This window comes from Dermacentor albipictus, chromosome 9 (assembly GCF_038994185.2).
Source record: "Dermacentor albipictus isolate Rhodes 1998 colony chromosome 9, USDA_Dalb.pri_finalv2, whole genome shotgun sequence".
NCBI lineage: Eukaryota > Metazoa > Arthropoda > Arachnida > Ixodida > Ixodidae > Dermacentor > Dermacentor albipictus.
In genome coordinates, this window is record NC_091829.1 from 66,817,076 (window position 1) to 66,832,619 (window position 15,544).

A 15,544-nucleotide genomic window follows, 5' to 3' on the forward strand; every position below is an offset into this window, starting at 1 on the left:
TTGCATCTTCGAGACTAGAAGCAATTAAGTTGTAGGCGTCTCTGCTGTATTAAAGAATTTGATGCATCTTCCGCGTTTTATTTATTTATTTATTTATTTATTTATTTATTTATTTATTTATTTATTTATTTATTTATTTATTTATTAAAGGCGTTAATTCTTTATTTTCAAGACAAAAGAAACCTCTTACCCCTAAATGTGCTGCACAATATCGGTGAAGAGCCAAAGTTCCACGACCACGGCAACTGCCTCGCAGAACTACGGCAACAACGAGGCTCTGAAGGGCGTCAGCCTGCAGGCTTTTGACAAGCAGGCCACCGTGCTCGTGGGACGCAACGGGGCGGGAAAGACGACTCTCATGAACGCCATCGCCGGTGAGCTCCGCTTCTGTGCGGTACCTTTAATCGTCTGTGCATTTAAAACGTTTATTCATCTGGCAGCGATATTCTACCGCTTAGGTCAGATTCGCCGACCGACAATAGTTCCTGCAGCTAATTTAGTTTTGCTTGCCTCTTTCTTGTGTCACGCACGCACACGCACACGCACGCACGCACACGCACGCACGCACGCACGCACACACACACACACACACACACACACACACACACACACACACACACACACACACACACACACACACACACACACACACACACACACACACACGTGCGTGCGTGCGTGCGTGCGTGCGTGCGCGCGCGCCCGCACAAAGGGAGAGGAAGAGAATTTTTCGATGAACCAGGCGAATTTTAAAGAGTGAGAAGTAACCCACAATTTCGCGGTTAACTGCGATTTACGTACGTTTTGCATGGATACCATTTACATACAAATGTCTGAGCCCATGTGGGAACTATGCGGGTAGTAGGACACGTAGGATGTTACACACATTTGTTATTACCTGTATTTACCTTATATTGGCTAATAAAAAATAGGGGCGAAGACTTTCTGATTCGCCCTCGTACATATGTGGGCAGGGACAGGTGAAGCTCCTGTCCCAAGAGAGTGATTCACTTGTTTTTCCCTCGTCCGCGTTCGCGGGAGATGCTTTCCTTAGCGTTCGCATAAACACAGGCACGATCACGAGTGGCCTGTTTGCGACCACTTCTAGTCTAGCGGCGACGCCGCGTGGCATGAGCCGTATGTGTGGAGCCACGTGATGCCATGAGAATGGTTTATGTGCCAACCAGATTGACGTCACAGGCGATTGCATAAGTGGGACCCGGAAACGAAGTTTCCTTACGCTTCACAATGTCCTGCAAAAGCGAACAGCTATGCTTAAACAACAGTCTTAAATGTGGATGACGCGGGACACAGAAAAGGACCAGAAGAGTGAGCGCTGCCCCTAGTTTCGGCTATTCGCCAAGGTGTACCGACCAGTCGCAAATAAACGCGTGGTTGAAGATGTATATGGTACAACGAATTAGCCTTTATGTCGCGTACGCATTGCATTATGCACACCTCGCACACCCCAATTTCGGACCAGTGACACTGGTCCAAAATTGAACATTCTCAGGGGCCAGAAACACTCACACACGCGCGTTTTGCGTTCGCCCAAAGTGTGCGCGATAACGGCAGGTGTTGGTCTATTCGATTGGGCGAGTCGATAGATGATCACTATCACGTGACCTTTTTTGGGCGCTTGCCCTGACTGGAACAGCGCAGTCTTCATTACTATATTTATAGAGCAGTTTCAGCTTTTTTTACAAGGCGCTGGGGTTAGACACATGGCTTTGGATATGCCATGTGTGCGCATGTCATGTGCGGGCGCATATATATATATATATATATATATATATATATATATATATATATATATATATATATATATATATATATATATATATATATATATATATATATAAACGAGAAGAAAGGGGGTTAAACGAGGGGCCCGATTTTTATAAGTCATATCATGAGAAGCCAACAAACGCTGACACCAAGGACAACAAAGGGGAAATTACTTGTGCTTAATAAATGAAATAAAGAACCGATAAATTAATGGAAATATGAGTGGATGGAAAAACAACTTGCCGCAGGTGGGAACCCACAACCTTCGCATTTCGCATGCGATACTCTACCAACCGAGCTACCGCGGCTGCAATTCCCCGTCCACTTTCTTGAGTATTTATGTGTACTAGTAGAACTCTGGGTTCTGCTAGTACACTATACTATATATATATATATATATATATATATATATATATATATATATATATATATATATATATATATATATATATATATATATGCCGCTCACAAAACACACGTAATACTGAGGGGGGTTCGAGGGAGGAGGTCTCATTGCGTGCACTCTCTCACCCCTTGGTCGCACGCTGCAGGACTGGTGGCTCCCAGCGGTGGAATGACGAGAGTGTACGAGTACGACGTGGTCACCCGCAGCCGCGAGGCCCGGGTGTTGATGAGCTACTGCCCGCAGCGGGACATCTTGTTCCCGGACATGACCGCGTGGGAGCACCTCCTCTACTTCGGCGCGGTGGGGATTTTTTTTTTCAAAGGCGCCCGCGAACGGCTGTGCCAGTCGGAACTGAATGAAGTTTCAAAGTCTGTTTCTTTTTCTTTGTTACAGAAAAGCGAAAGCGAGAGGTAAAGGCCTACGTGGCGGCTATTGCTTCTAAGCGCGTTCGGCGCACGTGATAATTCAAAACAAGGAAAAAAGCAAATGTAGCACAGGAACGACTGAGTGCGACGTAGAAAATACAAATAAACAAGATAGCTTGTACGTTATAGCATCTGATTACATCTCTAGAAAAACCTTGGAGACGTAAACAAAAAGAAACAGACCAAATTTCGGTGGCAGTTTAACAGTCAATGCGAGAGAAATGAGTTTGCAACACGTCCCACCTCTTTGACGTCCCGCTTCCACGATTTAAACCACTTGCACCAGATTGCAAAGTACAACTGAAGGTGGTTAGCAGCATAAATATATATATATATATATATATATATATATATATATATATATATATATATATATATATATATATATATATATATATATATATATATATATATATATATATCTTGCCTCTACAACGTCAGCGTGACTGGCTTCCCACACTTCCCACACACTCTTTTTTCCACTTTGGCACGCCTAATGCTAACGCATAAACAAAAGCATACGGCGATGGTCACGATAAGATTGCTGTGGGAAGGACAAAATAAACCCCAAAGGGTTTAACTGTGCAAGAATATTAGTTGTGGACCGATTTATACATTTCTCCACTCTTATGGGTGTAAATTATTTTACGGTGGGCCTTGACCTTTGGCACCCGGCTTTCCTCAATCGTTTTGTTTCACTATGCAGCAAAGCTGGGTGATTGATCCTCCTATTAATCGATCGATACTTTAATCGCCAACGACTTCTCACGTGTCAGGTCATTTAAAGGTCGCAGTTTCGCCCGAAAGGCGAAGCATCAATTGCAATAGCAAATTAGTGTGCAGCTACACGAAGTAAGGATAGCAGCTTTGGCGGCCGTATTAAACCAGTAAACATTCACTTACTAACTCAATTAACAAGGAGGGTGTCCCGCGCGCACAGGCAAGCATAAACACACCGCACGCGATGAGCGCGGACACTCGCTGTCAAAACTCTGGCGAGAGGAAAAGCGGCAGCAGCAGCGAGCGACTCGACCTTCGTGCTGCCTCTCACCGTGAGGCGAACTAAGCGGCGAGAACACGGCGCCCACGAAGCTGTGAGCTCCCATCGCACCTAGACTGTACTCATCGCAGGTCGCTTTGAATATATGTGTACATATTACAAGCAGGTGCCGGAGTACAGTGCCCCCTTCCCCCTTTCCTCCCCTCCCCGTTGTCTTGCGCGTGACGGAAGGCGGCGTGCTTCCTCCCCACTTCCCTCCCTCGCGTGCGAGAGATTGAGCCGCGGTCGTCGGCCCACCCTCGCACTCTGTCACTCGCACATGCAGCATACGGAGCTCGGCGACGAACTTATCGCCTTTGAGCTTTATATGGAACATCACGACAACAACGACGGCGACGACAGAAATGCGCGTGGAGTGTCCATGTAATTGCCATCGCGATAAAAACGCTCAAAGGGGGTCGCTTGCTGAAGCCGATGTAACGAAAATGCGTTGTAGCATTGCTGCTTATATCTTTACAAGCATACTACTAACGTACTTTACTTTGTCATCGTCGTGTACAGGAAAGAAGCAGTTACTCTACCAGGACAGGTGTTGCGTGCGTAGATGTAGCCGTTGTGGCACAACGCGCGACGCAGTCGGAGCTACATTTGTCCTCGCGCGCGGCGATGTGAGAGGCGTAGCTTGGCAGTGCGTTTGTCCATTCGAAGTAGAAATGGTTGTGTTCGAAAAAGCTCACCATGGTCATACTAAGCACAAATAATCCAACTCAAGGTGATATTCGTCAGGTCTTGTAAGGCCTACAAATGTAGAACATGTGGTACACATCTCACGCGTGCTTGGCAGTCGCTCCCCCCTCTCCCTCCCCACCTTCGATCGTTCGAGCCATCTAGGGTCCAAAAATTGCGTGGAGAGATTCGGGCAGCGAGACGGAGGGATATCCTTTGGCCACGGTGGGACGTGTCTCCACAGTGAACGCCAGGGCAGGAGATGGGCCAACCATCTATGAGTGAAAACCCGCCGTGGTTGCTCAGTGGCTATGGTGTTCGGCTGCTGAGTACGAGGTCGCGGGATCGAATCCCGGCCATGGCGGTCACATTTCGATGGAGGCGAAATGCGATGACACCCGTGTACTTAGATTTAGGTGCACGTTAAAGATCCCCAGGTGGTCGAAATTTCCGGAGTCCTCCACTACGGCGTGCCTCATAATCAGAAAGTGGTTTTGGCACGTTAAATCCCATAATTTAATTTTTTAAATCTATGAGTGTGCAAGCGGGCTCGAGCAACACCACCTAGGTAGCACATGGCCTTTTCACTCCCATCCATGGCATCATGTTACTAGCCCGACTGCCATAGAATTAATGTAGATGCTCCCAAGTAGGCAACAGTGACTTTGACGTCACCGCTTTCATCACGCCAGCCTTGTGAATGCAAAATTTGGGCCAGCAGTGTGACGTCACGCATGGGAGTGGAAAGGCCTTGTGCTATCTAGGTGGTGTTGGTGCCAGCGGCACAGAGTATTAGTAGTATCAGGCGCCACCGGTATTTTCTTATTCCTTTTGCGTTAACTAGTCAAGCTGACGTCACACGAACAACGTCGGTACCGACGTCCCCGCTTCGGCTGTTCGACCGCGATGAAGGACGCCACAGACTGAGCCACAGTGTTAAGGCTGCGCTGCCTGGGTGCATGTCTCTCAGAAGCCCGGACAAAAAAATCCAGCCATGTGCTCTGCAATTCTGGCCAGTGTGACAAATCGGAGAGCGTGTAACTTAGGTGGGCTCATGGCTTCGTCTGAGTGGGCTCGATATGCTTGTTTTGCATATATTCAAGCGAGGTGTCGCTGACGTTATATTTACAAACATAGACCCCGGATGGCTTCCGGTTTTGCTCACTGACGTATTGCGCTAAATGTAACGAGGAAGCGAAGCATTGACGGGTAGCAGGAGTGCGCCGAAATCTAAACCCGTAGATTTTCAACACTTTTCTTTTGTATATGACGACACTTTTACAAGTCAAGGTTGCCGTAAGTTATACAAGAAATTTAATGCAATAATTTCAAAGCGTAATGGCGTATGTCTTTTATCTCAAAGCTTAAAAATAGACTTTTCGCACAGTGGAGGAACTTGAAAACACGCTTTGTGTTCCGGCGCAGCAAACTAGTAAGGCCCGTCACCGGAGGTTTCTTGGGGCCGCTCTCTCGCTCCTCTTATCGCGCGAGTGAAGCCAGCTGTCCGCTCAAGTGGCACAGCTTGCTGCCGCTTCAGTGGAAAAATTATCCCCAACATATTTTTTTCATATTTTTAACTACACAACTCCAAATAATCTTAAAACTTTTTGTGCTCAAAGAAAAAAGAAAGCGCTCGTCCTTGTGTTGCCCCTATTCTTCGTCCCTGTTTTTTGCGCACAAAAAGTTTGAAGATGAATCTTTCCCAACTAGGCCGACTCGCTGTTATGCTCCAAATAATCTGTTAATAACCTGAGAGATGTTTGATTGATCGTGTTAAAGATTTATTTGATGCCCACGGCTACTTCACGGTCGGACGCGCGTGCTCGTCGTAGCGATAAAATAAGGCGTACTCCTCGCACTCTCCAGCTGAAAGGCATGAACCCCGGATCCCTGAAGGCGGCGGCACAAGAGGTTATGACCACGGTCCTCGTGGAGGCCAATACCCTGGCTAGCGATCTCCATAGACGCCAGACAAAGAGGCTGAGCATCGGCATCGCCGCCATTTCCAGACCCAAGGTGTGTGCGTGCGTGTGCGTGGCAGGGCTGCTCGGATTCAGTTGCGCGGTGCGCTGAATGATCGCCTGCGTTGATTAATTAGTTATTTCGATAGCATTTGCTCTCTGCTAGTAGTGTAGCGCTCGTTCAGATTAAGAGAGCAAGGGCCTAGTCAAGGTGCTGTTTTGCAGCTTTTTGTTCTTGCTCTAGCGTTCTTTTTCTGTTGTAATAAAAGAATGCTGAGAGAAAATGAAATGAAAATGAAAGGTCGTCTCCTTGTCTCTAGACAGCGGCATTCATTGACACCCATGGCTGCGCATTGCGCTTGCTACTTACTTGTGTGCAGGGAATACCGCGTGCTGTATGGTCGACCGTCTCCGATTGATTGATTGATTGATTGATTGATTGATTGATTGATTGATTGATTGATTGATTGATTGATTGATTGATTCGAGCGGTTTCACATTAAAAGGCAGCACACGAGGTCGTGATTAGACGCCGTAATTGAGCTCTGCTGGTTTGACGCGATTGTTAACGGAATTTGAGCCCCTTTGCTCCGCGCATTGTGCTCCCTTATTCGAAGATTGCCCCTTCACGAGTTGTGACGCAAAGACTTATTCTTTCTACCACTGCGGCCCGATCAGAGAAATAGAGTGATTCTCGTTTAGAAAGAGCGGTGTTTATATAAGGGCATGCGTTGTCATGGCGAGGTAATCTTGCATTGAAAACACGTCATGCAGCATTACTGCACCTGCTTTCCAGCTAACATTACACTGTGCACTTTTTTTTCCATTGAATTCTTTGCCATATGATCTTTCGCTTGTGTTCTATACTGATTGTTTTATCCGTACTGCCGTACCACGATGTATACCTGGCGGTAGGGAGCCAAGTCAAGCCGCTCCTCGATCATGTATATATATGTAAACGCACGTCTGTTATTAAGACTCAAGACTAGGGTACGGCGCTCGTCACTATTTCGATACCGCAAGAAAACCTCAAAAAGCGCGAGCCGTGTTTGTCTTTCCCGGCAAAAGCAAAGCAAGTTGTCTCACGTCGCAGCGTTTTACTTATCGAGGGTCGGCGATCGGCCCCCTTGACTTGCGCGTGCGCTATCGTTACCTCCGCCCGGCTTCTCTTCTCCAGCTCGTCGTCATCGACGAGCCCACGGCCGGCATGGATCCCCCCGACGCCCGCGTGGTGTGGGAGATACTGCTGCGCCTGCGGGGTTCGGTGTCGCTCTTCTTCTCCACCCACAACATGACCGAGGCGGACGTGCTGGCCGACCGCGTGGTGTGCCTCAGCGCGGGCATCGTCATCTGCAACGCGTCGCCCTCGCATCTCAAGAACATGTACGGTGAGGGAAAAAAAGCGAGACCGCGGCGTATACACTGTGGGGATGCGCGACCCTCGCGCCTCCCCTGATGTTTTTCCCGCATAGCGCGTCTTCTGTACTCCCGCTTCACCGCGTGGCCTGCGTGACGTCCGCGCGGTCGATGTGGTTGAAGCGCAGTGCGAGAGATGGCGCGAGTGTTGCGCTGCTAACGCCGCGAGGTTACTTGGGCGCCGAAAGGAAGGCGCTTGCTCTCTTGGGTTCGAGGCAGGGAGCGGGACGGGCGTGCCGTGCCGCGCGCCGACCGATGCTTCAGCGAGACCGTCTCGCGTGGCCGCCTTGGAACGCGCCACGATTCGCGTGACTATACACGCGAACGAGCAGGCGTTGGGATCCAGCATGGGGCGAACATATTCGCTCGCTTCCGGTCGCGGTGAGTCGGACTTCTAGATTTGTCGCGCGCCCATTGGCATGTTTTGTGGATAGCAACTCGGCGAGCAGGCAGTGATCTATGAAAGGTGCAGTAAATGCCCTTGTGATTGTTTGCACTACTGTGTCGTCGTTCCTTTGTCCCAAGAGTACGGTGTGAGAATCCCACATCAGACCCCATAACACACACCGTCGGACGGAGCTCTTCGCAGACTGTCTGGAAGTTTTGCAGGGCGGAGCTGCTTTATATGTCAGTCATGTCCTCACTGAACCTGACATCTCTCGCCGAACAGCGACGCGTTAATTCTTTAAAATTTTTTCGTGGCATTATTCACTCATCTTGTCGCCTCTCAAGTAACGAATATATCACCTTTGCAAAAATCTCTTCTAGTGGGAAACATCACGCGCTTAAGATTACACCATTTTTTTTGCACGCACTAACATTAAGTATAGCTTTTTCCCTAAAACGGTTGGAACATGGAATTCGCTACCAGGAAGCAACCGTTATGTCCCAATAAATGAATTCTTGTCTGCACTCCCTCAACACTGCGCCTAAATTTTCTTTGCTGCCTATTGTATTTCTTTCTTGTATTATAGTGTATTATCCACTCCTGCTGTAAACCCAGCAGGGGCTGCAGTATGTGTAAATAAATAAATAAATATGGGAGACTTCCGCAACCGTTTTTCGATGCGCCGTGTGGCGGCGCGGTCGATTGGTATCGAGCATGTTACAGTGTCTATGGAGATTGCGCTTACGAAGCACGAGGTCGCAGGATCGAGTCCCGACCGTGGCGGCCGCATTTCTAATGGGGGAGAAGGCCAAAAGGCGGTCGTGCATCTGGGATTAAGTGCACCTTAACAAAGAAGAAAAAAGGTGTCAAAATTATTCCGCAGTACCACACAACAACGTGTCTTGTAATGAGATGGTGTTTTCGCCATGTAGAGCTTCAGAATTTTTTTTTATTGGCGATGAAGAGTCAGCTACGCAACCTGCGCCATAGTGACTAATATTTACAATTAAACATAATTATCAAAACCCATACCATAAACTTTTCCTTGCGTATGCCTAACTCGAATGAATAACTACTTCTTTGCGCGTTCTATATCTTTTTTCTTGCGAAGTGTACGAATTTAGGTTCGTTCTATGATGTTAGAAATGGTGTAACATGTTTTATTAAAAATATGAATTCCACTCTCGCACAATTTTCAAAGCTGCAGGAAGATGGCGCAGGGTAAGAGTGCAAAAGGAAAAGAAAAATGCAGATAAGAAATTGTGTGTTGCCTGTGCAGCCCCTTGTGGCGGCGCAAGAAACCATGTTTATTTGTTCAAGATACACCCAAAGGCCCTCATTGCGAGGGTATTACATGCGAGAGGTGCATTTACTTCCGGCAAGTTTGTTAGACAAGTTGCTAAGGTAGGCCAAATCATCAGGAGCAATTCACTGAAACAGTCACAGTGATCTAAAGTGTATTTCTTGCAAGTCTCTGCTGTTCGAAATCCGCTGCTTTTTGTGTGCTGCATCTAAAGTTAAATCACCGTAAACAAAATGTCAATGTATATACAAAAGGTTTTGTGCTCAGGGCAATTATTTAAAAATGCATGGTATACCCCCCTCCCCCTTTTCCTCTATGCTTACATTTACTTTTCCCTTTTCATGTCCGCGTGACTTTTTGCAAACATTAAGGTTGAAAGGTTGGCACGAACGGAAATAGGTGGAAAGCTACGTACTTTCAATATTTTTTTGCGTTACAAGAAAGTTCGAACCTTTTAAACCACCGCAAGAACTATTGGGGAGCGTCAGAACTACCTAAATAATTATTTACTACAGACTTTTAGCATAATAACAGCATCCCAGCATGAGCACAAGGCAACGTTGTGTTCTTGTCGTGTATACAATTTGGGGCCACGCGCGCTCTGCGATATGGCTCATTGAGTTTGCTGTGGAGTTCTGACATGCGCATAGCGCGTTCGCAGCATAACGCGGTCCGAGCTTGTTTCGCGTGCCTACAACATGAACGCGCCGTTGGCCATACTACGGCCGCGGCCACGGACAGAGAAGCCTTGACTACAAAAGCGACAACGTCTTTGTTGACTCTTGCGTCACTGCGGATTCTGTCGGGCAGAGCTACGGGTAAATGATGGAAACAATTTAGGGAGCGCTGGATGCTGCGATAAACATGGTGCAGCTGCACCACGTGGTCATTTACGGCAACGAAAGTGTGGCCTCTCCAACTCTAGAATACTCGACCATGTCATCGGGTTCGCTTGTCGCGTGCCACCATTGCCTCGAATCTCATACTATTGGCTCAAGAAACGTGGCTGCTCTCGACGGCCACGGGGCTTTCTGGGAGCGACGCAGATCACTGAGATGGTGCTGTAGTTCGCGAGTGCGAAGAACCGGCGACTAGCCGTGTGTGTATGTGCTGTACACATTGTTCTTTAAAGGCACTCGGGGACCGTGAACTAGATGTGATGGAACACAACTGTTTCAATTTGTGCTAAATGCGGCCGTATTCCGAACGGCAAGGCCACGTATATAGCGCTCGAGTTATTGAACGTTGCACACCTGCCACGTATACCTTAACGCCACAAAGGTCCAGGTGTACAGACTGCTTGCATACGCGGCATAAAGCTGACATATCAATGTCTTTCTTTATTTATTTAACATGTTTGAGGGAACGCTTGAGAAGCAGCGCAACACATACAAGCGCACGGTGGGGCAGGCTGCCGGCTACTAGAGCCTGCCTGTGCCCGTACCTCACAATGGCGGCTGGCGATCAGCGTCGTCGGCTATCTGCAAATCCCCGATAATGATCGTTTCTATAGAATCGCTGCTGTTTTTTTTTTTTCAGAAGACATGTGTGTCATGACGTCACGATAGGCTGGCTCACTACGTTCCTATCATCGTTTAGACGGCTGACAGAGGCGACCAGACCCACAAGAAACGCACCCAACGCTCGTGCTTATGTTTTTTTTTTAACAAGCAGCGCTGTCATATTGAGCCGTTACGCCACACGATGGTGGCAAATTTCGCGCTGTATCGTAATGTGGCGATAATGTCGATGACGCCACTCTGCCATCTTCCAGACAAACTCGACACCAACTTTATTTCCACCCTTCGTACGTGATAAACGCGGCTACTTTAGGTGCGAGAAGTTCGGGAATAGGCATCCGTATGCTATTTATTTGACTTGTTTTGTCACTTTCCGCCTGCCTGCTTCCTCCCAAACCTGGGTGCTTCTTCGCCTAGCCCTTCAGTCATGGCGTATAGATTCATGCGCACGACTTATTGTTTATTGTTGACACTTCCGTACAGTGGTGAGAGGTAATAGACCACGAACATTTAGCTCACGATAAGCTGAACATTGTGTTTACCAAAAGCATCTCCATTAATTCATACTTCCCAGTGAAATTTATCGTTACGGAAGACTGCCTTGGGAAAGAAACTACAGTGTTTGATTGGACGTTTGATGTGGAGCGTTTCGGTTCGAAATAATTATGTTCTTTCTAGTGATACTTGCAGCTTATAATTACTAGCGCGTGTAATTCCAACGAATGAATCATTTTTTAACGATGAAACGTAGTAGAACTGACTGTATAATACGTAGATATTTAATTATGTTGCAATTATGGAGGTCACTATAAAACACACAGATGTGATTCTACCACCTGGACTTTCTTTCAGTGAAGTCTCCAGTACCCTGGCATAAACTTATGTAAATTTCAGACATTTATTTACAATCCATCATAAGTCGTCGATGATAATAGCAATGTCTCGCTCTGAAAGGCTGACGGCCCGGTCATGCCACGTCCACAATATGAAGAACGCTTCCGAGGCTGATGTCTTGTGCTTGTTTTAGCGCGACAGCGTTAAGGGCCCGGTGTTTCATAAAATCCGGCGTCAGCGTACCGCGTCCAGCGTCGACCTTCTTGTGAGCGATAAATAAGTCCGTACCACGCATACCCAATGACGCAGGCCCTCCATATAGCTCAAAGACGTTACTGAAATAATTGAATTTCTCAAAGTAAAATGCTCCAGAAAACTGCGAAGTACAATTTGCACACAACCTACAGACATGATAGCGTCTGACTGTAATTCGAATACACGAGAAAACATAATTTTGTTACGCGGAAACTCAATCACAAACCCCTTTTCTAGCGTTTCTACCATTCATATAGCGAGGCGCCCGGTTCCTTGTAACACCATCCAGATGGCGCTTGCCTCCACGCATGCGCGGCCCACGCAAGAGGCCGCGTTTCTACCACAACCCCGCCTTCGTGCATAGCGCTCACTGCCAGCGTTTCCCGGTAAACAAAACGGTCACATGAGCTGCAGTTGCCGAGAAGCGTAAGAAGCAGTCAGGGATCTTTGAACATCACGTTCCATTCTTAAAGCGAAGCATAAGCATCCTCCAAATCTTGACTCCCAGCGGTCAGTGGCTCGTTGAGGACAAAACGTCGCCGCCATGTAAGCGGGGTTCGTAAAGAAACATTTTACGCGGGGGCAATTTGTTCGCAAGTGTCAGTTGTGTCTTCGCTGTAGCCGTGTGCAACTCAAAAATTGCCATGTTCTGGGTTTCAAATTGTCATTTTCTGGGTTTCGTAGAAGTTCGCTCAAAACGAATTCAGATTAGACGCTAATGCGATTAAGTAGACCTCTTTGGCATCCATAATCAGCCTCTTCTAGAGAGACAGATTTAGATTGGTTGAGAGCGAAGCAGAAAGCCTGCTCACCGCACCGTAACGTATTGCGCGTGGCTCACGCATGATTAGGGATGAGCAGCCTGGGTAAAGGTGGAGAAGGAACGGAATGATGACAATGATTGGAAGAAAAACAGTGCTTGGGGCTAATTGCTCGGCTCTTTGGGGCAAATATCGCAATTTCCCGACATGTCTACTCAAAGCTCCAAAGTCCGAACGGGACACTTAAGCTAGACAACGCTAGTCTGTGACGTCATACGCGTATAGTCATCCAAAGATATCTTGTCTCAGGCAGTCGTCAACGCTGCGGAAGACAACTGTTTGAGAGGATGTGGTAGGATGCGAGACGGTTCACCTTTTAACACAAATTATGTCCCGGGAGAAAAAATGCAGACATTATAGCGTGCTTTCGCTATAATATCTGCTTTTTTTTCCTTAACAAAGCCCACATATTTAGCTTCGTGGTAGCAAATTGTGTTACACAAATTTTGGATGTTATGACCTCAAATTCAAGTACTTTCAGATCTCGATTGAAGTATTGAAGTAGTTTGCTTCAGGGGGAAACAAGGAAAAAGGTTAGGCATTGAGAAATTAAAAAAGAAGTCATTCATTCGTTGTCGGTTGTGCTCACATCTTTGTTCCAAACTTCACCGCTAGTTTGAGGCAAAGCCTGTCATTATGATTCCCAAATACCCTGTACTGGAACCTGTAAGCACAATGCTACTGCTACCACCCAAGGTTAGCCAAACCTGCAAGCGCCACCCGTACTGCGCAGCGCACGGACCGGTGGACCAGCAGGAGTAATTAGCGGCTTGCACGTAGGCTCGCTGGAGGTTATTTGAGAATTTGAGCCTGTCCGCTATTCCGGCAAACGGTGGCGGTTTGGCCGGATTGCCGGCTTTGCGGGGGCGTAAGCGTGAGCAGCCAGAGTGGTGCTGCCGCCTGGTGGCGTAGAGCTCAACCAGGCAAACACAGAGCTAAAACTGCAGTAACCCACTATATTCTGCTTCGCTGCTGGTGCAAATTTTTGGCGGCAGCGTAATCGTGAACACGATTACGCCGCTGCCGAAATTCACTCAGGCAGCTAAGCAGAATGTAGTAATTAGCTTTGTGTTAGTGTGGTTGAGCTTTGCGCCACCAGCTGGCGCCACCAATCTGGCCGCTCACGTTTACGCCCCCACTAAACCGGCAAGCCGCCCGCGCTTGCCGGAATACCGGACGCACTAAAATTCTCTATTGAGAGCGTGCTTCGTGTTAGCGATAGCCCAACACGTAGCGTAACTGCGCAGGCGTGGGCTACAAGCTGACCCTGGCGAAGAACACGTCGGTGCCGTTCCAGCGCCAGCAGGTGCTGTCCGCCGTACAGAGGTGCGCGCCCGACGCCGCCTACTTGCGCGAGTCGCCCGTCACCGCCACGATCGCTCTGCACACGGTGGTGACGCGAGGGTTCGACCGCATGTTCCTGGACCTCGAGACCCGGGGCGCGCAGCTTGGCATCAGCTCCATCGGACTCGGCGTCTCCACGCTCAAGGACATCTACCTCAAGTATAACGTTTGCATTCGCTCATACGTCATTAGCCCGCATACCTTGCTCGGACTAAACTAAAAGAAAGCCGTAGAAGTGTACTGACGCGAGATTTCCGACTTCTGAGTCGGAAATCTCGCGTCAGTACACTTCTACGGCTCGCCATTCGTCATTCATCGCTATTTGTCATAATTAAGCTGTTTCTCGTCATACTGTCATGTGGGGCGTAATGGGGTTTTTTTCAAGCCGCTGCATGCGGCTTTTACCCTTACGTCCGCTCTCATTCTGTATTCTGTGGAAAGATAGAAATAAAGATTATTATTATTATTATTATTATTATTATTATTATTATTATTATTATTATTATTATTATTATTATTATTATTATTATTAATATTATTATTATTATTATTATTATTATTATTATTATTATTATTATTATTATTATTATTATTATTATTATAGGTCTTTGCGTTATAGTGGGGACGCCCTCGACAATAGAAATGCGAGAAAAAAAAGTTAGAGGCGGCTCTCACAGCCCGCGACGTATTGCGCTGTAATAGCTTTTTTCTACGAACTGTAGTTCTGATGGCGTCGTTTCTCAGGATGCACGTGTGTTTGTAGTGACGTCAAGATGCACAACGTGGTGACGTGGCAGCAGGACACCGCGACGTTTCGGCACTTGCTCCGGCTGGCTAGCTCGGTCTGCTGGGCGGCTCTTCTTTGTGCTTGCTGTTCGCCGTAGTAGCATGACAGACCACTGAGCCAGCCCGAAGGAAGCGTTAGCTCAAGGACACGATGGAACGAGAGAGAGAGAGAGAGATACAGAAATGAGAAGTAGGCAGGACATTACTATCGGCGCCACCCTTGAGAGAAAGCGCTGCGTTAAAGGGTTATCGGAACATCAAAGAATGCACTCTTTGTATTTCCGTTCTTATTATTTAGTGTTAAAAGAAATTCTTCGGCAATACATCGACTGAAACGCATCCCACTTATACGCCGCAGGTTGACCCTGGCTAGCGTGTCCCTCAGCGAGAAAACATCTTGGGACTCCAATTGCGTACGTCTCGCTTTTCCTGCATCACGTTTTCATTTTTCGGATGTTCTTGAAAATACTGATTCCAAGCTAACGTCCACCTGAAACGCCTATAGCACATTATATTGCCAGTTGCTTTCAAGCCTTCTCGGAAATTCACGCGGAAGCAGTTGCATAAAATA

General features: G+C 47.4%; 1 protein-coding gene across 2 annotated transcripts in view; it reads left to right on the top strand.

Moving 5' to 3' along the window:
* LOC139050093 (phospholipid-transporting ATPase ABCA3-like) overlaps positions 1–15,544 on the top strand; it is a 92,485-nt gene that overhangs the window by 37,352 nt on the left and 39,589 nt on the right. Inside the window, exons 10-15 of one of the 2 annotated variants that reach the window (XM_070526300.1) lie at positions 257–374; positions 2,340–2,494; positions 6,212–6,361; positions 7,484–7,694; positions 14,091–14,346; positions 15,332–15,386. In XM_070526300.1, the coding sequence (XP_070382401.1) occupies positions 257–374; positions 2,340–2,494; positions 6,212–6,361; positions 7,484–7,694; positions 14,091–14,346; positions 15,332–15,386 (945 nt within the window). Of the gene's footprint in view, positions 1–256; positions 375–2,339; positions 2,495–6,211; positions 6,362–7,483; positions 7,695–14,090; positions 14,347–15,331; positions 15,387–15,544 lie in introns of those variants that run through there. The other variant, XM_070526301.1, reaches the window with a different exon arrangement.